The 25,219-nt window shown below is 37.6% G+C and overlaps 1 protein-coding gene across 1 annotated transcript in view; it reads right to left on the bottom strand.

Annotated features, from left to right (window-relative positions):
- LOC6041293 overlaps window positions 1-25,219 on the bottom strand; it is a 52,663-nt gene that overhangs the window by 4,372 nt on the left and 23,072 nt on the right. Inside the window, 8 exon segments of the mRNA XM_038259492.1 lie at window positions 5,511-5,701; window positions 5,759-5,872; window positions 5,938-6,107; window positions 6,167-6,337; window positions 6,413-6,503; window positions 6,566-6,679; window positions 10,172-10,238; window positions 10,990-11,062. Of these exon segments, the coding sequence (XP_038115420.1) occupies window positions 5,511-5,701; window positions 5,759-5,872; window positions 5,938-6,107; window positions 6,167-6,337; window positions 6,413-6,503; window positions 6,566-6,679; window positions 10,172-10,238; window positions 10,990-11,062 (991 nt within the window).

The raw sequence follows: 25,219 nt of genomic DNA, 5'->3' as shown, positions 1-25,219 counted from the left end.
AGAAAATTAACGAGCATTTACATCAATGTTGATAACAATGTATTTTTGTAAATCTATTTTACAAAATTAATAAATTCTATTAATAATTTATCTCATTTTAAAAAATAAAAACGATTTTTGATGAAAAAACCCAATAAGTTGAAAATTAGATGTTTGATTGATAACAGATAAAAACGGCTTCGTTTACTTACTTACTTTTTACTCAAGATTTGAAAGCTTTCTTGAGGAATTCAAACTTTGAACCAAATGTATGCGTTCAAAAAGTATGATGAAAAAAATGAAAACATTGTAATTTGGTTTAAAAACATTCCGGAAAATTCCTTCTGGTCTCGGGAGAAAACCGGGAAAAAACCGGGAAATTGAAAATCGAAATCTGGTGGCCACCCTGAATAAATAACAAGTATTTGAAATTCCAAGCTTTTTATAATTATTTTTTTTCGTTGTTTTTGAGTGGCCTCCATCGATTATCGAAGGTCTCAGAAAAATTTCACTTCAAATAATTGAATCACGAAAACATATTTTTTCTTTGTTTTATTTTTGAATCTCGAGCCAAAGTATATAATTAACCTCTAAATTACTCTAAAGTGATTTGGAATTTTTTAATCCAAGATGGCGGCCAAAATGGCGGTGATAAAATTCGCAATTCGCAATTCGCAATTTTCAGTGTAAGAACGGGCCTTGACCGATCTTATGCACTAGGTTCCCGACGAACACGCACTGCCCTTACACCTACATCTCACCCTTGCTCTGAGTCAGTACGAGCAGCACGCTAGAACACGCTTTGAGTGTTCGTGCCAGGCATGCACACCTTCTTTTCCGGTTACGCATTTTAACTCGGCCGGGGGTGGTACATTACGTAGGGTTTGATGTAAGTATAAGCGCCTAACCATTTATAGTGTGCCTATCAACTTTCATTAAAGCAAAAACTGTTTTATTTTTAGTTTCAATTCAAAAACTTATTGTTATTCACTGTGTATTGTTTTCTCCTGAAATCTTCCCTATTGTTGAGTCTGTTTATTTGTTGCTATTTCTTTTGTCGCGGTGTTTTGTTACAATTTTTGGTCCTAAGCATGTTATAAAAGTTTACCAAAAAATACAATAGTAATATTTGTGTTAATCCTTTAACAATTCCATAAATTGAGCAAGGGCTCAAACCTCACTTGTTTGAAAAAAAGGGGTGAAGATTGAAAACAATAGACAGTAAAAGAGAATTTATTTTATAAAAATCAAGTATCAATAGTAAGAGAATGATGAGCGTATTTTGAAGAATAAAAATGAGAAGCTAGATGTATTAGATGTAAAATAAGACAATAGTTAATAAATAGAGATACAAAACAAGCTTAGATTATAGTAATGATAATTTATAGGACAGATAAAGAATTATTCAAATAAATAAATTCGCAATAAAATCAAAAAAGATTAGGCGAATGATAAATAGACTTGATATTACTAGTACATTAAGGAAAAGTATATTTTTAAAACAAAGTTTGTTACAGCAGTATCAATTGATAGAAAAGCAGGGTTGTTACGGGAAAGTCGAAAAAAAATCCGCGCCAAATCCGCGCCGACCGAAACCTCAATCCGCGCGAAATCCGCGACATATAAAAAAAACTGGGACCAACATTTAAGAAATGTTATTTCCAAAGAAAAAAACTAATACAGAAAGTATTTTATTAAAAATATGAAACTCGTTTTATGTTTGAAGGAATGAAAGCAAAAAATCCTTTTAAAAATACCTCAAGAGACATCAAGAAAAGTGTCACCAAAAAAAAACCTTTTTGCAAATCAGAGGGACACTACAATAATTTTGACCAATATAAATAAAATAGAAAATTATATACCAATATAAACAAAATTAAAAAATCTAATAAATGAAATTTAACTTCAAAAATATAAGCTCAAACAAACCAAAATCTAAAATTTTAATATGATTAAATATTAGATTTCGAAATTCTAAAAATTCAAAATCTATGAATTTTAATACAGATTGTATTCCAAATTCCTCACTAAAATTTCATTTCGAAACAAATTGCATTTCCAATATTTGAAATATTTTCTTCTAAAAATTTAAGAATTTAAAGTTTAAGAATTTAAGATTTTAGAATTTAAGAATTTAAATTTTATTTGAGATTTTTGAGATAACCGTTTTTTTTTTGTTTGCAAATCTTGATTTTTTTAATTTCGATTTTTTTTAATTTGCATTTTTCTTTAAATTTTGAATTTTTGATTTTTTAGGTTTTTGGAGTTTCGGAATTTTTAAATTACGAAATTCGAAATTTTTTTAATCTAATTTTTTTTTTTTCAAACTATGATAAAAAAAAGTTTCGAATTTTTGAAATTTGAATTTTGAATGATGGAGCATTAATTTTTGAATGTTCTGATCTGTTTATTTTTCGCCAAGAATGTTTAAATTTAGAAAAATATTTCTACGGGTAAATCCCATCTAAAATTCAAAGGCAAATTGAACATATCCACTATAAAATTAAAAATAAATAAGGTTAAAAAAACATTACTCAAAACTCAAAAGAAATTACATATTCAGAGCCGGATATATTAAGAAATGAGTAAAGTGTAGTAATAATTTTATTTAAGAAAATCTCAACCATACATTTAAAAAATCATCTCTACATAATCTTCATCTTAATTTTTCGACGGTTCGTATTAAGAAAATACAAACAAACATTTTCAGAAAAAAAATCTATTTATAAGAAATTGAAATTGCACTCAATGGAGAAAAAAACAAATTCTCGTTATTCTTGATATTATTTTTCCTAATTACATGAAAGTAATTCTATCTATTTATTCATCAAAATTGCCATCCGCGCGAAATCCGCGCCTGAGCAAAATTAGTCAGCAAATCCGCGCCAAATCCGCGCTATCCGCGCGAAACGCGCCATCCGCGCGATCCGCGCCGTCCGTAACAACCCTGGAAAAGAGTGGAAAAGCTTTGAGAGATAAGAGAATCAAAAGTTAGTAAAATTATAATCAAATGTTGGATATTAAATAGAAGAATCAGTGAAGAATTGGGAATCAGAAGAGCAAAATAAAAATAGGAGATAGGTGGTAGCTGAGAATGAAGAGAAGAGAAACCCGTTGTGCGATGTTTCAGGTACATCCACAGCAGTTGACTCAACATACTGCGAATCAAAACAATACCGTCTACAATCACAAATTACTTCCTTTTCCCACATTGTTGCGCCCCTTTCTTTTAGCCGTCTCGACTCTGACCCGCGGTGGTCAAAGGTTTACGATCCGTTTCCACAGGCCACCAGCTAGGTCATCATGAAAACCAAGCCAACGTGGAGGTAAGAAAATAGGACACTCGCAAGGAACCAGAGCTATACTGTTCTGATCAAGATAATTCGGATGATCTAACAGAACTACGGATGTAGTTAGTTACGCTCCTTCCAGGATGTTCCTTACGTGGACGTCAACCGAAGAGCACGCAACAAGGTCAGTGCCATTGCATGCTCTTAGGTATCAATCCTTGGCCTGCAATTTGGAATTTTTTAATCCAAGATGGCGGCCAAAATGGCGGTGATAAAATATTGAGAAAAATGCATTTGGTACATTTGAAGGCAATTAACCATTCACATTTGACTAAAATTGGGTGTTTTGTTCGAGATTCGATCAAGCGGAGGCCCATACAAACCTTCGGATAATCGAGGTTTCGGATAATTGAGGCTTCGCATAATCGAGTCTGGACTGTATGCCAAAACAACCCGGGATAAGACAGTGATGAGGATACCACGAGGTGAGGAAGAAAAGGGAAGAATCTCAAAGAGAAAGAGAGAATGCACAAGAGCGTTGCTCTCTTGCTCACTGTCTTGAGGCATTATAGGAAGCCAAACAGCAGCATCAACAACAGATTCAAAATTAGACAAAAGTATAGTTTTAAAATAATTGCGACGTATTGTGTTACTTCATTCCATAAAAGAACACGAAAAATGTTGTCATTTCAAAAACATTTAAAATTTAAAAAAATAAATGGAATGTGTCCCGTGGCTTGAACTTAACTTGAAGTATTTACGTGGTTTATGAATGGCCTCTAGTACTCAAAACAGATCTAAGGGATACCATTAAATGGAACACAACAGAAATTAATTGGAAAGTATAATCTAAATAAATGAAAATATTTTTTTTAATTCGCCCCTTATTTACGATCTAAAAAAAGGCATAATTTTTAAACAGCTCAAGACCAAGGATAGCCTTACACATGATTTGCTATCTTTTTCATTTCGAATTTATTATTGTTTATCAAGGTACTTTTGAGAATCTGATTGAATGAAAATATGATTGATACTTTTCGCTTCATACAAAAAATATTCGTAAATTCGTTTTAAACAAGCAACTAATTAACACTTAAAAAAACGCAGTATAAAAAAAACCTTTTAAAAAAATTCACGCTGAGTAAATAATAGACGCCCCCTAAAATCAATTGAAACCAAATTTGACGTTTTCGAAAATTATTATACAAAATTTTTATATATTCAAAACTATCACTACTAGGGTGGTCCAAATCCGGTCTTCTTAGAGACTATGGATAACTATGGCGCCCTCCACAAGTAAAAAAGTAAAATAGTTGCTTTTCTCCATACATTTTGACGATACAAACTTCAAGGGCTTCGAGGGATGATTCAAAGGTCAGAATGAACTCAAAGTTGGAAATTAGCCTAGTTATGGGTCAATCTTTGATTTTAGGGTAGCCCCGAGTTAGCCCGGATTTGGACCACCCTAATCAATACCTAGGCAACTTGTTTCAGAAAATCATCACTCATACATGGCGAAGTCCAGTCTGCAATCCGCTAAAATCACCGTCTTCAAGCGAAGTGAAAACCAAAGTGGACGCTTTAGATTTCAAAATTTGTAAAAAAGCCTAATATTATATCTAACCGAAAAGTGGCAACTTGGAGAAACATCACGACTAAAATACATAAATTAATCCTACCAACAACTGGAAGGTGTCAAAAGATTATTTGAATCTATTTTGAACGGTGCAATATGTCAAGCGGCATTTCAAAACACTCGTAATGAGTGTTCTAAATTGAGAGAAAATATCAAAAAATCAGTTCCGGGCACTTGACTATTTTGGTCATTCCGGAATTCTGGTCCGAGCTGGGTACTTTGCCAAAATGGTCCATTTTGTCAACCGACATTTCAAAACACTCGTAATGAGTGTTCTAAAGAGCGAAATAATAATTTAAAATATCAGTGTTGGTGCTCTGGCCAGCATTATCCGAAATCCGGTAAATCCGGAATTCCGGTCCTAACTGGGATACCCTTCTAAAATGATCCAATGTGTCAAGTGACATTTCAAAAAACACTTGTAAAAAGTGAGCTATAATTGGGGAAGATGTCCAAAACTAAGTTTCAACCTCCTGACCACTTTGGTCACTTCCGGACAATCCGGATATCCGGTCCAAACTAAAATTTTCAAGAATGGTCCAATTTTTCATGCGACGCGTCAAAACACTCGTAACGGGCGTTCTAAGCTTAGCATCAATACTCACTCAGCGTGATTCTGTTGGCGGGATCGTACTCCAGCATGCGCCGGATGATGTCGAACAGCTGCAGGTGGTCGGGCGTCTCCGCCAGCACGTACCGGTGCAGCGGCTTGCAGTGGTCGCGCACGTACCGGCCCGCGCTCGACTTCTCGTCCCAGTCGAGCTTGCCGTGGTGGAAGTATTTGGTGCGGGTTTTTCTACAAAACGTTTAGAGTTGAAATGGGGATTCTCTGAGGATGCTAAGATGATCTTACCTGGCCATTCGGTACGGAATTGTACCCAGTATACGCTCCATCATTGCGAGGTGTTCTCGGTTGTCGTGGGTTTGGAATAGCGTAATGCCTAGATACAGCTCGAACATTATACAACTGCAAGGAGATCGAAGGTCGTGATTAGACTTCAATTTACAAATCGAAGCAGTAAGAGGACTCACCCTATCGACCAGACGTCGCACGGTTGCGACCAGCCCAGTTCCAGGATTACTTCCGGCGCTCGGTAGTGACGGGTGGACACGATCGTGCTGTGATGCTCGTGGTCGAACGTGGCGCTGCCAAAATCAATCAGGCGGATGTCGGTGCACTTGACGCGACGCACTTCGCGGTTCTAAAATTGAAATAAATAAATTAAACTCTAAAATCTTGGGAAGAGGGTGTAGAACGCACCTTCCGGTTGTTGAACGACGTGGTAAACTCCGAGTCCACAAACAGGATGTTCTCCGGCTTGAGGTCGGTGTGGGTGAGCTTGTTGTCGTGCAGGAACTTGACCGCGTAGCACAGCTGGTAGGCCATGTGCCGCACGTGGTCCATCGGGTACGGTTCGTAGTTGTTTTCTCTCTGTTGGTGGAAAGAGGTTAAAAAATTAGTTCAAGATCAAACCTCCTTCTTCAAAAACGGGGTAGGTAGACTTACTAGAAAGTCGAAAACACTCAGCCCGAGCATTTCGAACGCGATGCACATGTGGCCGTGGTAGTCAAACCAATCCAGCATTTTGACGCATAAACTGGAAAAAAAATGAAATAAGATTAAGTATTTCTACAAGCCCAGACAAAGGTGCAAACTCACTGTTGGAACGTTGGGTCCTTTTCGGCAATCTTCTCCAGTGCGTTGATTTCCAGCTTGGCCGCTTCCCGATACTTTTCCACGTTCTTGATCACCTTGAGCGCCATCGTGTGATCCCTGTGGATTGAAGTTAGAGGAAAAAAGAAGCGGAAAGTTTAGTCAAATGTTGAGCTTGAATGTTTGAATGTGGTTCAAATAAGACATTTCGCCTTCCAGAACAGGGCGGAAAATCAAGCATCCCAAGCCAAATTCATTTTCCATACGACTTTGTATGGGGTCAAGTCACTGTTTCAGTTGCGATTATTTTTTAGCATATTAGCCATTTTTGCGATTCAACTTTGAATAATCCAACTTTATTGCAAAAAGTTGGTTTGCACTTCTATGAGGAGTGTTTGCTACGGTATGTCCACGGATCCCTCCTCCCCTGTAGATTCTGTGAAGTGTGATCCGTTCTAAGAGTCCTCTCTGCGGTAAACACAACGCAGTGGGGCTGGCCGCTTTTTATTTTTGTAGCACATTTCCGAGTGTTCTCAGATGAATTGCCATTATTAATGTTGACAAGAAAAGAGCTTGGGCGTAATCTAACCCTAATACTTATCCAGCATGCTGTAGTCGGACTGACTGCACTTATACTATGTTGAAATTAATCGAAAAAATGGCTTAAAAACTTACAAAAATAATCATAATTAAAAAATTTAACGGAAAACGGAAAATGAATTTGGCTTGAGATGCTCGATTTTCTTATTCATACAGTTACGCCCAGCAATAAAAGGTGAAAAGTCAAACTTGAACCACCCTAATGTATATTTTCTATTATTTAAAAGTATAAAAAGTCTTCTGGTTCCCACAGCTTACACAATTTAAAAATTTAATTCGTAACGTTCAATAAATCATAGAGATCATGAGGTTCTATTACGTTAACATTTTTGTTTCACTAAATTTAAAAACTTTTAATAGCAACTCAAAAAATATAAAAATATTATAAAATTGAGGTTCCCTGTCCCCAAAATTAGATGGATATATTTTATTTCTAGAGTTTTTTTTAAAGGTCCTGTAAACATATGAACCCCAATAGCCAAGTTAGGGTGGCTCTAAAAATTAAAATTAAAAAAATACAAAAAAAATGTTTAAAAAAAATTGTAACACCTTGTCATTTTAACCGAGTTAAGCTCCTTTGGACGCAAATGTAAGGTTATTAGTTGACAGCTCAAATCAATTGAAACGACGAAGAGTTATAAGTTTTTAAAACAAACGTTTTTTGTATTTTTTTTTTGAAGATTGAAATTTTTCGAGTCTTTCTAACATGGCTAGAACCACTTTTATGCCCTAATAAAAAATACATGTCTAATTATTTGCGAAAAGGAACCTCCTGACAAATTTTGGGACACTTAAACAAAATTTTGCTGTTTTTGAGGTAAAACGTAACAATTTTGCTTAAAATTCATTATAAGAAAACACGATTCTAAAGCATAAATTATTATTTTTTATATTTATTATTTAATATAAAACTTGTTCTTCTGAGAATTTTTCAAAATCACCGCATTAAAAATGCAACCAATTTTCATGTTTAAACTCATTTTTTTAAATTTATTACACTTTGAGAGAAATAATCTAACTAAGCTGTTTCGACATTTTCGAAATTATACTCCATTACAATTATTACTACTGTTGATTTAATTTAATTATTTCAATTAGAGAGTTGTATCGCGTCATGGAAAACATTTTTTTTTAAATAATTGTGAGATTTTTTAAAAAACTTTACAAAAAAAAACCTTTATAAAAATATTATAAATTGACAAATGGGTAATTCTCTAGAACTTTTTTTCGAAATTGGCATTCCCTATACTAAAAGACTCCATTTTTCATCATTAGTTTTTCCATAGTATATACGAAAATCTGTATCTCGATGAGTGCATTCCTGATTGTCTTCAGCAAAGTTATAGGTGTTTAGGTACACGGAGAAAAATCCTCGATACTTTATTTAAAAAAAATGATCTAAAAGTTGATCTCCCAAAAAAGGTATCTATGAATTTTATTTTTTATTTATCTCTTTTAGGGGTCTATAAAAGGCATCTTTTGCGCTAAAGTTTAGGATGGTGCAAAATCTGGTTCCTAAGTCCTGAATTTTAGGAAGAAAAAGGTAAGAATAAGGTCAATCAAAAATATTGTGAAACAAATTTCAAAATTATTTTAGATGTAAAGTTCAACTTGCAATCAAAAATAACTTCACACATTTTTTGATAATTTTTTTTTCATTCAAATAAAAAAAAAAGTTTCATTGAAAAAAATACAGATTCGCTGAGAATTACTTAAATAAATTTTTTGAAGTTAAAATAATTCTTTTTTAATTTTAGTTCTTCCTTTTTTATTTTTTTTTATCTGCACGACAAAATTTGTATAGTACTGTAATACACTTTACAGTGTATTCCATGAAGGTGTATAATTAAATGGTTTAGAGTTATCTCTTCGATGATGTAAATGTAATATTACTTTAATTTAGACTGAAAAATGGACATTACTACGAAATATTGCTAAATTTACACATTCTTAGAGGGAAAATTACACATTTTTTCAGGCTTAATTTTTGTTACATATTCCTGGATGTAATATTACCATGATTTTTTTTACTGTGTTCTTGAGAATATTTTTTTAAAAAAAGTCTATAATTTTCGTGTGGTCCTCAGTATCATTTTCCCATCTTCACCTTTTTTTTGAAAATTCAGGCCTGATAGAGTTAAAAAATTAAACATTTCTTTACCAAATTCATGCCTTTTTAAAAATTCATTTGATAATTTTTGGTCAAATTTATCCATTTTCGTAAAAATAAAAATGTGACAATTTAAATTCTTCGAATCGTCTTACCTCAAACATATGAACTTGAATTTTTGGGATTTAAATCAAAGGCAAATTTTTAAGAATGCTTCTAAGAAAATTCAGCGAAAATCCGATGGTAAAATCGCATGCAAAAGCATGCACATCACCTTTATGAAAAAAGATACCTAATATTACAAATTGCATGTAAAAACTGTGTAAACACAAAAGAATAGCATCCGAGGGGATTCAGTCCCAGCATCAACAGTAAGGACTGGCGCCTTAGCCCGCTCGGCCATCAGACCGATGGAAAAAGGAAAGGATAAACGCATATATATCTGGAGTTTTTTTGAAAAGGTCCTATACCAAATTTTAAATTTTTGCTTTTTGAATGTTTTTAGAACCGCCTTGAGTCAGGGGTATTCAAAAACACCCAAAAAGCAAAAATTTAAAATTTGGTTTTTAGGTCCTTTTCAAAAAAACTCCAGATATGGGGTTGACATTTCGATCAAGTAGGTTTCCCACACTGATGGGCTACATATTGCAGGGTGTAATATTACATGAAATTTCATAAAACAATGCAAAATTTATTTTACACCCAGGCTTTTTACACGCAGCTGGATTACTATTGTTTTAGCTGTGTATAGAAGAAAATCATGCAACAGGCCAGTTTCAACCGGATCGAGCCTAAATCGACCATCCTAATCAGATTTTGACAGCTGTTTGTTTTCCAACATGAGAACCAGAGATTATTTCTTCCTATTTATATGATAATTTAATCAACGAATTTATACTCACATCTCCATATCCTTGACTTTCACCACCCTGCCGAAGGTACCCTCGCCTAGGGTGGCCAGGATTTTATCTGCTCGCCGATTCATTCCAAGGAGCAGCAACGTCATATGTGAAAAAAAGGAGAGAGAAAAAAGGGAAGAGAAGAAAAAAAAAGGAAAACGGCAACCATTAGTTCGAACCTCCATTCGTTTGGGAAAAAACAATTGATCGTGTGTAATATTCGCTAAGAGATTTGGTTGTTTGCTTTTTTCTGAGTGTACTTTTTTTTGTCTTGCTTTGATTATTGAACTAACTATTTCGAACTTTTATCAGTGTAAGAGTTAGAGAGAGGGGGGCGGCGGCACGCGGCAGGGGAAAGAGATTTCGATTTTGATCGCGAAAAGAAAAACTTAAAAACTGAACGAGGCGGGGGGCGCGCGATTTTGTTGAGATTGAAAAGTATTGAGAGTTTTGAGGTTAGCTTTGAAAACGCTTGTTCATCCAAGGGTTAACTCTGGCAAGCGGAAAGCTACCATCGGAGTCGACTTTGACGTTTCGGCGTCGTGTCAGCGCTGATGGCGGTTTCCCTCTCGCCAGGGTTGCTTGGATGAAAAAGTGTAGTATTGTGGTTTGCAGGTGAAATTTCCGTTCGGGGAGCTCCGGTGTTGGCGGAAGGTCGTCCGTGGCCGCGGAAAGTACTCGGCTCCCCGGAGGACGTTCCCCCTTCCGGAAGCTCCGGAAGCTCGACGAGGGGGGTCGCGCGATCAAGATAGAGACTTGGAAGGGGAGGTAAAAGTAAAAAAAAAAAAAATGTAAAGAATTTAAATTAATGCTTCACGAACATCTGTTATGAAGAATGTCGCCAGTGTGGTAAATCAAATGCCCATCAGCATCATCCCTCACGGATGGTTGTTTCTGTGGTTGTTCCGGCCATCATCGTTCATCATCGAGTTCATCATCATCGTCATCGAGACATCGTCGAGTTTCATCGATTTCATGGTTCGGATCGGATCGTCATCGGGGGTTGTCCATCGTCATCATCATCATCATCATCGTTGTAGGTGGGCGGGGCGGGGCCGGGGGTTGAGGGCGGCGTTTTGGTGTTTCCACACACACACACGCGCACGCACGTTTCGTTGGGGCACACGTGGGGGGGCGACACACACACACAATTCGACCAGTGGAGTTGGTTTGTTTGTGATTGTTCATATCGAAGAAGAGACACGAGAAAAATACGGTATCGATTTGCGATAAGATAATTAGTTCGAAAAAAATATAAGAAAAAATTTGGTATACAAATATAGTTCATCTTTTTTTTTTTGGTTGATTGGCTTAGTGGTTATCAGGCGGAGAGCATTTTTTTGCACGCAAATTAAAACAATTTTTTGTTTTCAGAATTATTTTTCAACAAGAGAGAAAATACGATCACACTGACAAAAAAATTTAGCATGCAGTTGAGGGTTAATTGTTTTTGTTGTCTAACCGTGATGATTATTGTTGACATTTGCTGCCCACACTCACACAGGCACGCTCGCGCATTCAAGCTTTCACACGCACAATCTTTCTCTTGCGTTTCCCTTTCTTCTTTTTTGTCTAAAGGTAATTCGAACTAATTTGACTAATTTACAATGAGAGTTGACATTTACCTGACGCTTCGCACAGGTTACTGCGTGTGTTTATGATATTTGTTCCGGATGTTGTTGAAGGAAAAAGGTCATGTTTGTTTTTTTTTTGGTGAGCAAATTTTAGTAATGGTGTTAACCTGGCGATGGTGTCCTATAAACGTAACGGTAAAGGTTGGATTAGTGTCACGCACACACAGAGTCACAGAAAAAAAACGCATGATGACATGCAGCAGCAACAAAAATGAAGCAATATTCACAACAAAAAAAGATTTTAATCCAGCATCTTAATAAGGGAGAGTATCACAAGAGAACACTTCTCTCATCTCTCTTTACGCTTTACTGCAAGATATAGCGATAAATGATAATAAACGATGAACGAATGAATTTTCGAACCTCTGCAGGTTGAAAATGGCTATCTCACCAATACTCTTACAGGTGAAACGTCAAACGTCACTACATGCTAATTTGTCACTTTTCAATGACGATAAGTGTTAAATTTATGTTTTTGTTTAGAGCTCACGGTATTTTCTGCAATTTGGTGACGTTACGTTAGTGAAAAAAGCTTTTAATTGTTTGTGAAAAATGAACATTTGAAGACATCTCGGTATTCATCTGACAAAAGCAAAAAAGAGTTCGAAAAAGCTGTATGCAGATTTTAAAACACTACACACGTTGATTGCTGTATTGTGATTGCTGAATCAACTGAAAATTAAAAGATTCCAGTAAAAATCGGTAAAAGTTCTGAGACACACATGCAATCATAATAATTGGAGCGTTTGGTACGGTATGTCCACGTATCATTCCACCACTGTAGATTCTGTGAAAAGTAATCCGTGCTCAGAATCCTCTCTGCGGTAAACACATCGTGGTAGGGCTGGCCACTTAATTTTTAAGTAATACATGATTTAGGTGTTCTATGTTATGTTTCATTTCAAACTTAAAATGTTGTTCATTTGGAGAAAAAAGGTTAAACGATTTAAATTTTTCCGACTTTAGACCTAACCAGTTTCGGTCATTTTAATAATTAAACTGAAAGGAATTTGTTCTTTTTAGCATTGTATTGATTTGTGTTGATTTGAGTTAATAATTGTTGACAGTTTTTCGGTAAAATCTTTAATTTTGTTATTATTTTTCAATCTAAAGATAATCGATATATTTTTAGAGCAACCGAGAAAAAAATAGCAAAAGAGAGATCGAAGCAAGCTGTGCTTGGGATCGGACGCGTTTTTTTTGTTTGCTGTCATTTTTTACTTTCTGGTCGTCTTAAAATTTTCTTTAAAATTTGTGAAATTAGTAAAAATTTGAAGGTCTTGTTACAATTGTAAGCGATAAGAACATAAAAAATTCAACTTCCACATCAACGGAAGCAAAAAAGACAGGAACAACAATCGCGAAGTTGAAGTCAATTCAAGCGTTGCTGAAATATCGAGGAAGAAGGTGTGGGTGGTGATCATCGTTCGATTACTTCAAAGTCGTGTATCGGTACCAGGTCCGCTCCTGGGAATTCTACTGATGATTCTTCCTGCTGATGATTCAAGAAGAACGTGTCGAGAAGATTGGAATCAAGCTGTTGAAGATTTCGTGTTTTTGGTGAGAGCTTTCCATAATTTTGATCAAATAACTCTTTCATATACTCTAACATCCATACAATTCAATTAAGACAACTACGCCTATCTTACTAAGGAGCAGCCGTGGCTGACTGGTTACGGTGATCGCTTTGTAAACGAATGGTTCTTGGTTCGATTCCCATCTGCTCCCAACGAGAAAGTTTAAGACTTAGAAATACTTGAAATAATGAATAAGAACGAAAAATCAAAGTCGCTCGAGGTGGGGTTCGATCCCCGTCCTTTGAATTGGTAAACAAAATGCTAACCACTTGGTGAGCTATGACTGGAATTAGGAATACTGTTACTATCAACTATATACGCGCTGGGTCCTTGTCCATTTGACAAGGGTTCGGAAGTTCTAAATAACGTTTGAATCCGATTGATGCAAACGTTCTTCAGGGCGGGGCTTGTCGATACCTCGCGCTCGGCTAGCCAGCGTAGAAATGGGTCACCGAAGCTCGGCAGAGCTAACACCTTCCAAATGCCTATGCGAGTTATTTGCATGTATAGAGTGTAGATCTAAATACAAGGAAACAACTCAATTTGTAAGAAGTGGCCGCGTGGTCCCGTTTGGATGGTTGCACACACACACACACACACACACACACACACACACAACCGAGAAAAAAAATAGCAAAAAAAGTTCAAAAAGTTGTATTTGTTAACAAAGCCAATTGAAACATGTAATGCATTTTCTTAGCATTTTTTTTTTATTTGGCTCGAACTTTAAATATGTCCAAAGAAGCTGTTTTGTATCATTGGTTCATCCAATGTTGGCAGATTTCTATCAATATTCTAACATCTGTACCTTTTGAAGGAAATTTCTAATCGATTTGGTGTCTTCGGCAAAGTTGTAGGTATTGATGAGGACTATTCAGAAAAATATTACACGAAAAAAAATTCCTGAAGTTTAAATAAACTTTTTTTCACATAAAAATTCATTTCCGAAAACCTGTATTTATTTTATTTTTTTTATGTTTTAAGGGACAAAAACCTGAAACCTTTGAGCCATAGAGAAGTTCGGACAACAATATTGCGGGGTTGCAATTTTCTGAAAAATAGTGTTTTTTTTTTGAAAAATAGAAAAAAGAGAAATTTCCTTGAAAAAAAAAATTAAATTTGCAATCGAAAAGTTCTTTCCAAAAATGATTTTAACTTTCAAAAATCATCAATCATCGATAAAAAAAATACTGTCCGTTTCTGAAAATATTTTTTGTAAAGGTTTGGAAACCACAATTTTCAATATTGAATTTAAAAAAAAAGTGAAATTTACAGATCTTTTTGACTAAAATACATTTTTTTTTTCAAAATTAAACTTACGTTACAAAAGGGCCAAAATATCAATACAGTCCAGACTCGATTATCCGAAGTCCTCGGAATAATTTCACTTCGGATAATCGAAGCACGAACAAAAAGTTTTTTTTTTTCATTGCCTAATTTTTATTGTCGAGCTTAAGTATGACACCTAAATTACGTTAAAGTGATTTAAAACTTTTAAATCCAAGATGGCGGCCAATATGGCGGTGTTGAAATATTGAAAAAAAATGTATTTTATTGTTTAATAGGCAATCAATTATTCAAATTTGACTAAAATGGGGTTGTAGAACTCGAAATTGATGTTTAAAACAAGAAAAGAACGAACAATTTTTTTTGTTCGTGATTCGATTATCCGAAGTCCTATACAAACCTTCGGATAATCGAGGCTTCGGATAATCGAGTCTGGACTGTAATTATCTTCAAAATTGAATGAGTAAAAACAATTGGCAAAAATTCGTTACAGAATTGTTTACAAATGATCCGATTTTTTTTTTTTTTGAAAAAAAGCTTAGAAGAATTTAAAAAGAATCCGTTATAAATTACCTTCCTTAAAAGATATCAAAATTTTACCATAAAATAGTTTAACTGCATTCAAGTTCAATTATGACGAATTTCCTTTTAAATCATATGGAATGCCGGTTCAATTATACCGAATTCGATTGAAAAGTAAATAAAATTACTTTAATTTTTCTGGTGTCATTTGACAAACGCCTTGATTGCAGCCATTACCATTTCAACAAAAAATGGTCAAAATGGTGCCCAGTATCGTATATTTTGACCAGACTTCAGTAGAAATGTTCACAATTTTTTTTATTTGATTTACTGATTTTTTTTTAATTTTGATTTGACCAATATTCTTATAAATCACATTCAAAACTGTTTTGAATGCTTTGATTTTGCTTAAGATGGAAGGAAATTTATTAATTGTAGAAATTAGAACAATTAAAAAATTAAAAAAAATAGCATAACAGAAGTGAATTTTAATTGGACAGGCACCGATGATTTTTGATAACCCTTATTTTAAAATCATTTTTATACATTTTGTGTTTCATTAAACAAAATAAAATAAAGTAGGTATTAGACTATGGCAAACAAACAAACTCGCACACTTTTTTGTGTTTGACAGTTTGCCAAATTCGCAAACAAAGCCAAATGACGTTTCTGCAAACAAATGCAGGCAAACTGCCACTCTGTCAAAAAGTTAGTTTTTATGTTTGTCGTATTCTAATACTTCCGTAAGTAAAGGTATCGAATGCTTGAATTATGTAAAATAATATATAAAAAATAGTTTTTTTTTTGAAGTAGCTTTCGCAAATATCATCCGGCTAGTTGCCGACTAACTTGAATAACTTGCTCTTGTCTGAAATCTCTTTAGACATTTTTAGAACAGTTCTATAGTTTGTATTGAAAATGTCCTATAGACGTATGAAACACAATTACTTATTGGACCTTTAAAAAAACTCTAGAGTTAAGCTTGACAAAAGATGCAATTGTGTTATCTTGGAAGATATTGGTAACAATTTGATAAAGGTAACTTATTGGATTTTGCTATATAATAAAAAAGATTTTTTTTTGTAATCTTCAGAAGTGGTTATTTGCCCACTAAACATCACTTTGCCCAATTGCACATTTTTAAACATTTTGTTGAAATCGAAAAAAAATCATAATATTTTGTTATACTTCAATCAAACTCTAATAAATATTGTGGTATCATATAGAATTAAACAGTTTTTTGACACATTTCAATATCTGGTTAGTTGCCGACTAACCTGGACTAATCATTTAACTCGCAATTCAATCAGATTTTCTGCAAGTGTTTGAACACAACTTCAATTAATACTCATGAGACATAAATCAATCCCCTTGTTTCCCGATCCAGAACACCCCAAGTGTCCTCAATTAGCCCCACCAATCAGATTCACGTTTACGACTTCAATTCAGCGTTCATTCGTAGAAATACCCATTACTGCTCGCAATGAACGATAATGGAACTGTGTTCTGTTCGCCACAATAACGCTCGCGCCGATGTCAACGAACCCCACACTTTGTCACAGGAGGAGGACTGTTTTCAATTACAATTTAAAACGAGCGTTAGTCAAGCAGGCGACACACACAAACACTCGGGGCTTCAACTCTGCGTTCAGAACCGCTTACAAAGGTGGACAGTGCCTTCGGAATGCGCGACCGCGAGCTGCGCATCAACAGCTGATGCTGCAGCGCCTGCTGCTGCTTGTACATGGCGGAGGACGCCCCGGTGTGGATGGTCAGGATCGACCCGTTACCGTTGTACAAACCGCCACCTCCGTTGAGGTGCGACGAGACGTTCGACATGGTGAGGGATTTCTGGAGACCACCACCAGCTGCGCTGGTGCTGGGCCCGTACTGGGCGAGTCGACTCTCGCGGTGGTGGAACCGGCTGCCGGTGGTTGGGGATTTGATGCGGGTCAGTCCGTCCGGGGACGGTTCCGGCTTCGGTTTGTCCTCTTTGGGGGCGTACTTGGCGAGGATGGTTTCGATCTCCTTGCGGCGGTGGTTCCGCTCGATTTGCTTGGGATCGTTGGACGGGGTGTCGTCGTCGTCGGTGGCGGTGGCGGCGGTGCCGCCGCCAGGGCTTGTGCAGATGTCGTCCGCGTCGAAGAAGCCCTGAGTGGTTGAGCGTTGCAGTTGGTGGAAGTTGCCGCTGCGGCGGTGCTCCCGCTTGCGGTCCGTCGCTTCGGCGGTAGGGTTGGTGTTCTGGAGGAAGCTTAGGGCGGTGGTGTCACTGCGCTTGTAGGGTCGCGTGTGACGCCGCGGCTTGACGGCGGAGGAGCTGGCGGCGAGGATCGAGCTTCCGTTGAACTCGGACAGCATCTCGTCGGGGTCGTACTTGGACTTGAAGATGTTCTCCTTGCCGGTGGCGGCGGCGCTGCCGCTCGAGCTCGCGGCCAAGGACAGCGTCGACTTGCTGTCGTAATATCCGCTGTCCTTGCTGCGCGGCTTGAGGACGTACTTTGAGGAACTGCTGAGCTCGCGGTGGCTCCGCTCGTAGACTGAGGAGCCGGAGTTGGTTTTGTGGGCGAGCTCCGCCCGCTTCTTGTAGTAGTCCATCTCCAGCGATTCGAGGAACTTGTTGCGGTTGCGCTGGGTGGCCAACCGGTACGGAGTTCGCTCCTTGTGCGCCAACGAGAACGGTTCGTCTCGTACGTGGGAGGTCGTGGCACTTTTGGCCAGGGCGTTGAAGCCCCGCGATGACCCGAAGTTGGTGGGAGTCCGCTCGGGTTCCAGAGTCTTCTCCTTGTCGTCTTTGATCTCCTTCCGCCGGTGTACGCGATCGAGTATGTCACTGTACTTGGACTCTAGCCGGGACACGGCCGAGGACTTCCCGTTGGACGACTCCGCTGTAGAACTTGACGCTTGCGATCCCGCTACGATCGGGGTCTTGTCTTTGTCTTCGGTTTCTCGCTGCAGGAAGAGGTGATCGTCAAGTCACTAGAAGGTTAGGGAAATTGAGTGGAGGAGGTAGCTTACTTTGGGTGGACTGTCGAAGCGCTTGCCGAACGTACGAAACAGTGGCTTGTAGTACGAGCTCATAGTACTGTTGAAGCTGGCGTAGGACGACGTCCGGTGCACCGAATCGCTGGACGAGCCGAGGCTGCCATAGTCGGACGTACTCGTCGTAGACCCGTGCCGATCGCGGCCAAACACCGCACTGCTGGACGCCGACGGCGCTAGATCGTTGAAGCTGTACACGAACATGGGGTGTGAGTTTTTCGAGGACTTTCGCGATCACTTCTTGGGCTCGATCCGGACTGATCAAGCACTGCCGTACTACTGCAGTGCGAACGGGGTCAACGGCGCAAGTTCGTTACACTGCCCAGAAATGTTTGCATCTCCGCAGCAATGCAACACAGGAAGAGGTTTTTTAATAAACAAATGATGATCGCCGCAGGCGATCTAAGAATAGAGCAAGGAGAAAAAATGCACTATTTCTCAACCAACGCGCGATCGCGATCGCGATGTAAACAAAGCCCGCGTCGTCTGCGACGATCGCCGCTAGCGGCCGCCAGGTGTCGCGTCCACACTACTGCACGGAGGACCTGCGAGGAATTCGCGGCGATCGCGATCGCGATCGGTTGACACAGTTTGGCCCAAATTAGTCGCGCTAAAAATACTCGATCGTGCACTTTCACCTGCGGTGTTACTCAATGGACGTGTTCAGAACTGCACTAGTTAACCCGTTACGCACTGCCGTAGATCAGGACACTCGATCAGGCGCCCAAGAAGCCCGCCCCCTTACGTAATTACCGATACTGGGACCGCTGCTTGTCGGGCTTCTCGCTGGGGTTGCGCCGGAAGCGCTGCAGGATGCTGTTGCAGCTGTCGGACAGGATCTGCGTGACACTGGACGTGTTGCTGCGGACGTAGCGGCGCCGAGTCGGCACCGCGCTCAGATCCGACGTTGAGGTAGCCATTGTGGTGGTGATCGTTACACGAAATCACACAAGTTTACACAAAGTCGCGGTCGTCGTCGGTGCCGCACGGACTTCATAAATCTACGCGCGATCACGAAGCTCTTGGCGGTGATCGATCGGGATTTTCCCTTTCGGAATCGGCGCGATTTTGTGCGGGGAAAACAGCTGAGTTTCACGACGACGACGCAGGTCGTCAACTTCGCTTCTTGGGTGCGTAAGGTTCTGGGTTGGCTCTCTTCTTAATTAGCTTACTCTCTACAGCGTATTGGACGGATTCGAATGCTCTTTTTCTTCAGTTACACATCACTACAAATAAATAAAACATCTCACTTTTTCTCATTTTTTTCTTTTTTTCACCAGCCCAAGAAAATCCACTTCCTTGTTGTTGTCGATGTGGATGCAGTGTACCGACGACTTTTAGTGTGTGTTTTATTATTGTTTCGTTTCAATTTTCTCGCGCAAGGTTGAACGGCGAAGACGTCGAGAGGAGAAATTTACTCGATTAAAAAAAGATACGCCCTCAGAACAGAGCAAAACATCAGCAGATCGTGAGGCAGAGTGATTTTTGCTTGATTTTTTTTCTTGTTGTGTGAAAAGTTTTATTTTATTTTTATTACGTCTCAACTCGTGCTTGGTGATTCTGACGGATTTTTAGTGAAATTTCAATCATTGTTTGTTTTTGAATGATAAAACACTCATTAATTTTTGAGTAATCGTCTATTTCAAATTTTCATTCCCACTAAAAGAATCTTCACCAAAAGTTTCACTGGGCGCTCACTGAGTAGAGAAAAAACGAGAGAGATGGAGCTAAATTATCTTCTCTCTTTTGCGAGATATTGATGAAATGAAAACTCCACCTCGATCTCACTAATACATTAAACCGTCAGACGCCGCTCTCTGTGGTGTCCTAATGTGGAGGAATAGTCAACAAAAGAGATTTCCTGAGCACTCACTGAGAGAGAAAATCGAAAAAGAGAGCGATTCTATCTTCTCTCTTGTGTGAGATATCGGTAGTTTCAAGCTTGAAGATTTATTTTTCAGGTTTTTTTTAAATTTATTTTAATCTCTCTTTTCCTCAACGACAACAATGTGAACAATGTTGAAAGATTCAATTGCTATGAATGCTAAAGGCTTATACAGACACAAAAATGAAAATATGACTAATGTTCTTTTGCGATTTCAGTACAATTTTCTGTTCTTGTTTAAGACGTAATAAGTGCTATCATTTTTTTATCTTTTTCATAAAAAAGTGAACCTTTCAATAACATTTTGTAAAATAATAATTAAAATATATTATTAAATAATTTGATAATTCAAAACAAGAAACTGTCATGGACTTTTTCATGCACATTATTCTAAGCATGCAATATTTTGATGTTAAGGCACCAAATATCAGGCATAGACATATTAATATATTTTGATTGTTGATTTTAGTGATGATTTAGCATTGTTGCAAGGTTTTGTTTTCTCTAAAGGTTACACAATTGTGCAACCAATTTTCACGATTAAATAAAGCTAAAAGATTGTCTTTCGAAGCAAAATACATACTACTCTGTAACTCTTACTCTCTAAATAGAGTTCAAATGGGAAAAAAATTATCAAAAAACATGTTTATTTAAAATACATTTTGGCTTTTCCGGAGGCCAAAACGAAATAACAAAAAAGGTTTAAAATCCAGAGTTTAAAAAATCATGATACGTGTAAAATTACCTTGAAAAAAAATCACATCTGTTTATGTGTAATTTCACTTTTGTCGTAAATTGAAGTAAAATTACACGAAACAAATGTATTTTAAACATTTCCAAAACGAGCTTCAACCCGCAAAATTTTGTCTAAGCAAAAATGTAAATTTACATTTTTTTAAGTGTAATTGCACTTTTTCACAAAAACCGAAGTAAAATTGCATTAAACAGATAAAATTTTAAACCTTGCCAAAATGACCCTCCATCTCCAAAATGTTGTCCAAGAAAATATGTGTAAAATTAACTCGAAAAAATATAACATTACATCTTTTTATGTGTAGTTGCAATTATCACGTAAATTGATGTAAAATTACGTAAAAAAAAGTGTAATTTTAAACCTTCTCAAAATGACCTATCAGCCGCAAAATTGTGTCTTAGAATTATGTAAATTTACATCCTTTTATGTGTAATTACACTCCAACGTAAATTCAAGTAAATAACATTTAAAAACAGTAATTTACAAAATCAAATAATGTTACCGAAAATCTGTCGAGTTCAGAAATTGATTTAAGTTGAACAGAAGTTGTCTAGGAACTAGCATAAATTTGCACATTAATGATGTAATATTACCACAAAACAGCGTGAAAAAAATGTCATTACAAAAAAGTTAAATTACACTTTTTTTTCGAGCATAAAAGAAAACTCATTCCCATATGAAATATTACCATGTTTTTTACTGTGTGTATTAGTTAGAATTAATTTAATGTTGTACATCTAAGAAGTAATAAATACTTTTTTTTGTCCATTTCCATGGAAAAAAATATGTTTAAATTTTCGAAAATATTTAAAAATTGTTACCAAATTTTGAATGCATTTTAAATAAAAAAAAAACGATATTTTTTGTTTTGCTTTGATAAACAATAACATTTTTTTAAATCCGAATTTCCTCTAAGGTCATCGAGCCAAAGCAAGATCAACAACCTGGCCACTTCCGCGCAAATTATCAAATTAACGTTCTCGACGAAGCGGCTAAGACGGGCAACCCTTTTGGCAGAACATCTAGCGCAGATAAAAAATCAAAACATGAGAAAACCCCAACCTTAAAAAACTATAAATAAAAGCATCAATCCCCGCGTTCCGCGAGCACGAGAGGTCAGAGTCGGAGCACCCCCTCCATCTCAAAACAAAAAAAAAACACTTCCGACTTCGAATCGAAACTGTTGAAAAACTCTTGAAAACTCACATCCTGAACCCCGGGGCGGCTAGCCGCACCAACATAAGACAGACAGGTCTTATGAGCGTAGCAAAACATTAATTGAAGAGAAGGAGGGGAAAAAAACTCGAACCTGTCGAATATCTGAGGCTGGTGGTGAACCCCTCGGCACGAGGGGTGCGACATTCGATTAAATTATTTTTTAGATTTTTTATCAGATATTTTCAAAATAAGTTTGATTTTGAAAAGATTTTTTTAAATTTAAAATTACTAATTGGGGGACCCCTCGACGCAGTCGGTGGCGTTCGGCCTGTCTAACCGGCTTCGAAGTACAATTGCCATACTTGGAGATGTGCGATTATACGGCTTTGAATGTTGAGCCAAATTGAATCCCGTGTACCGACAGCTTGTTTTTTAAAACGTCATGCAATTCGAAAAAGGACTGTTTCCAAAGTGATGAAATTGTGGCGAGTTTTTCTTTCTTCAATTTCGAAGAAAGAGAAAATCAATCCAAAAATCCCTTCATGTGCCGAGGCAAAACGTGACGTTCATGACAGTGACAGTGACAATGGTGGAGGTTCACCACAAGAAAAAAAAGAAGTCAAACTACTCGTGCCACTACCCCCTAAGGTCGTCAAGCTCAGGCGAGTTTGTTTTAAAGAAAACACGGAGAAAAGACCAACGTCGTCGATTACTCAACTTCTGGGCGCAAAGTACAAACAGTGAGTTGAGTCTGAGGCGAAACAGGCTTGCTGGGCTTAAGTCGTGTGACGTGGGACTACGCCTTTATTTTTCAAGAGGATTTTGACCATTCCAATAACTATAAGGAAGAATTCAAATTCTCTGACAACTTTTACAAAATCTCAGAAATCCAATACGATTTCGGTATCGACATAAAAAAAAATGACAGACCCAAAAAAAAAGTTCGCCTCCACCGGTATTCGAACCGGAACTCTTTGTTTGAAAGGACATCTCTTTACCGCTGAACCACAATGGCTTGATGGTGGTCGAGAGGCAGAACGCAATCCCTTTCTTAATCTTTCTGGTAGAGCTTTGGTCATAGACTTTCAAATTTAGGTTAGGTCATTTCAAAAGTCTTCAAAATCAATACTTATCTTTATTTCCCCAAAGCTCGCATTCCGAAATCACCAACGCGGAATCGCGTAATCCAATTTTCCCCCTCTTTAAAGCCGATTAATTCGATAATTTATTTTATAGTTTACTCTTCCCTTTGAAAATTCCGCCGCGTCCATTTAAATACGTCAAACGACGCGAGCGCGCGCGCCACACCGCGCGCTAAGTAGCTAATTTTAACACCCCAAAGTGTTAATGGAGAGCACTCACAGCTCGGAGTGAGCTGCTCAACACACCTGTTCAAAAGGTGAGCCTCATTAGAGCCGGAGGCTCGGTATGGGGTCAAAAGCGGGTGTGGTCGACTGGCTTGTTACATGTCCAAGGGGTTACACAGCCGGCAATTAGTGCCTTAGGTGGCGATTTAGTGACCCTAGCGATTGCCGGAAGTCTGAGGACTGTTACGACACTGGTGAGTCACTTTTAAGATGTTGAGGTAAATTAATTTTAAGATATTAAGGATAAAACAATTGGAGAATCTCCCATCTCCACTATTTTAAGGGGATAAGGGAAACTTTCCACAGTGACTATTTTGATTTTGTTTTGCCTTCTGATCATGCCTGGATTAACTTGCTGAAAATACCACGTCTTCTTCTTGAACTAGATCAATACGGAAGACGATCGAACCACGGACAAGAGCTCCGAGATTTGCAGTCATTGACTCGTGGAGATCTCTTCGAGAAGTCTCCCACTACAATGTGTCTCCGCAAGCTTTTTCACCAGTTCAAATATAAACCGTGAGATGCTGGCCAAACAAAGGACGCGCCTCATCCTCTCACTCGATCGCGCTGTAACTTGGCTCCGATCCGTCAAGTCGTCTTTTCCCAAGTGCATACTTGAGATTCCCAAGTGTGCGATGCGAACGCATCAAGCCACTACACAATATCTCAAGGCCAGTGTCACGACGACGTCGACGACGATGCACTTCCTCACTTCCTCTAATGTTGACGATCGGGTAGTGGTGGTGGTCGTGTCCCAAAAAAACAAACCAACGTTCGTGCGAGCTTCTTCCGAAATTCCTGACATGGGCCAACCTCGACCTATTACTGGTGCAGAGGTTTAGTTTAGTTTTTTTTTGCTTCTTTCCTCCAACGACCGGAATCGACGTGAGTGACTTGTGACTGCGTCTAGGTGGAGTCGAAAAAGTAAATTTCTTTGCGTTGGCTTTTCTTTTTGTGTGGGGTGTCCGAGAAGCGTGGAGTAATTTTGCGGTGTAAAATGCCACTTAAAACTTCCACGCATTAAGGTGGATGCATAGTTCTGGGGAAGTGATGCGTTCAGTGTTGAAAGTGACTCATGTGTTGCAGAACTTTTGAGCTATATTCAGTTTGGTTACAATGAGTTAACAAAACAATTCGAGTTAAGTGTCCCGTGTCCCCTTAAAAACATTACCGTTTTACCTTAATTTAATTCCCACAAAAACACTTCAAAAATCAACCTTTTTCATGGTCGCTAATAATCCCTTCGCGATTTTCTACAAAATTTTAAAAAAACTAATTATGCATTGATAAATTCTGGAGTTTTTTTTTGAAAAGGTCCAATTAACCAAATTTTCAGTTTTTGCTTTTTGGGTGTTTTTGAGACCGCCTTGAGTCAGGGGTATTAAAAAACACCCAAAAAGCAAAAACTGAAAATTTGGTTTATTGGACCTTTTCAAAAAAAAAAAAAAAAACTCCAGAATTGCTAATTAATAACCGGTAAAGTGGTAGGTGTCCCGTTTCACCTTAATTATATTTCTGAAAAACTTTTTCAAAAATCATCCTGTTTCTGTACGCGAATGATTTGCAACACTTCACGATGTTTAAAAAGTTGAAAAAAATTATTGAGCAACTCTCTACGAAATCGGCCGATTTCGACCATTTTTATTTTTTGTATTTTTTTATTTGACTCAAACTTTGTGGGGGCCTTCCCTATGACCAAATAAGCTATTTTGTGTCATTGGTTCACCCATACAAGTCTCCATACAATTTTGGCTGCTGTCCATACAAAAATGGTATGTAAATATTCAAACAGCTGTAACTTTTGAGTGAATTTTCTGATCAATTT

Source organism: Culex quinquefasciatus, chromosome 1 (assembly GCF_015732765.1).
Source record: "Culex quinquefasciatus strain JHB chromosome 1, VPISU_Cqui_1.0_pri_paternal, whole genome shotgun sequence".
NCBI classification, from domain to species: Eukaryota; Metazoa; Arthropoda; class Insecta; order Diptera; family Culicidae; genus Culex; species Culex quinquefasciatus.
This window is presented reverse-complemented; position numbering and strand designations above follow the sequence as displayed.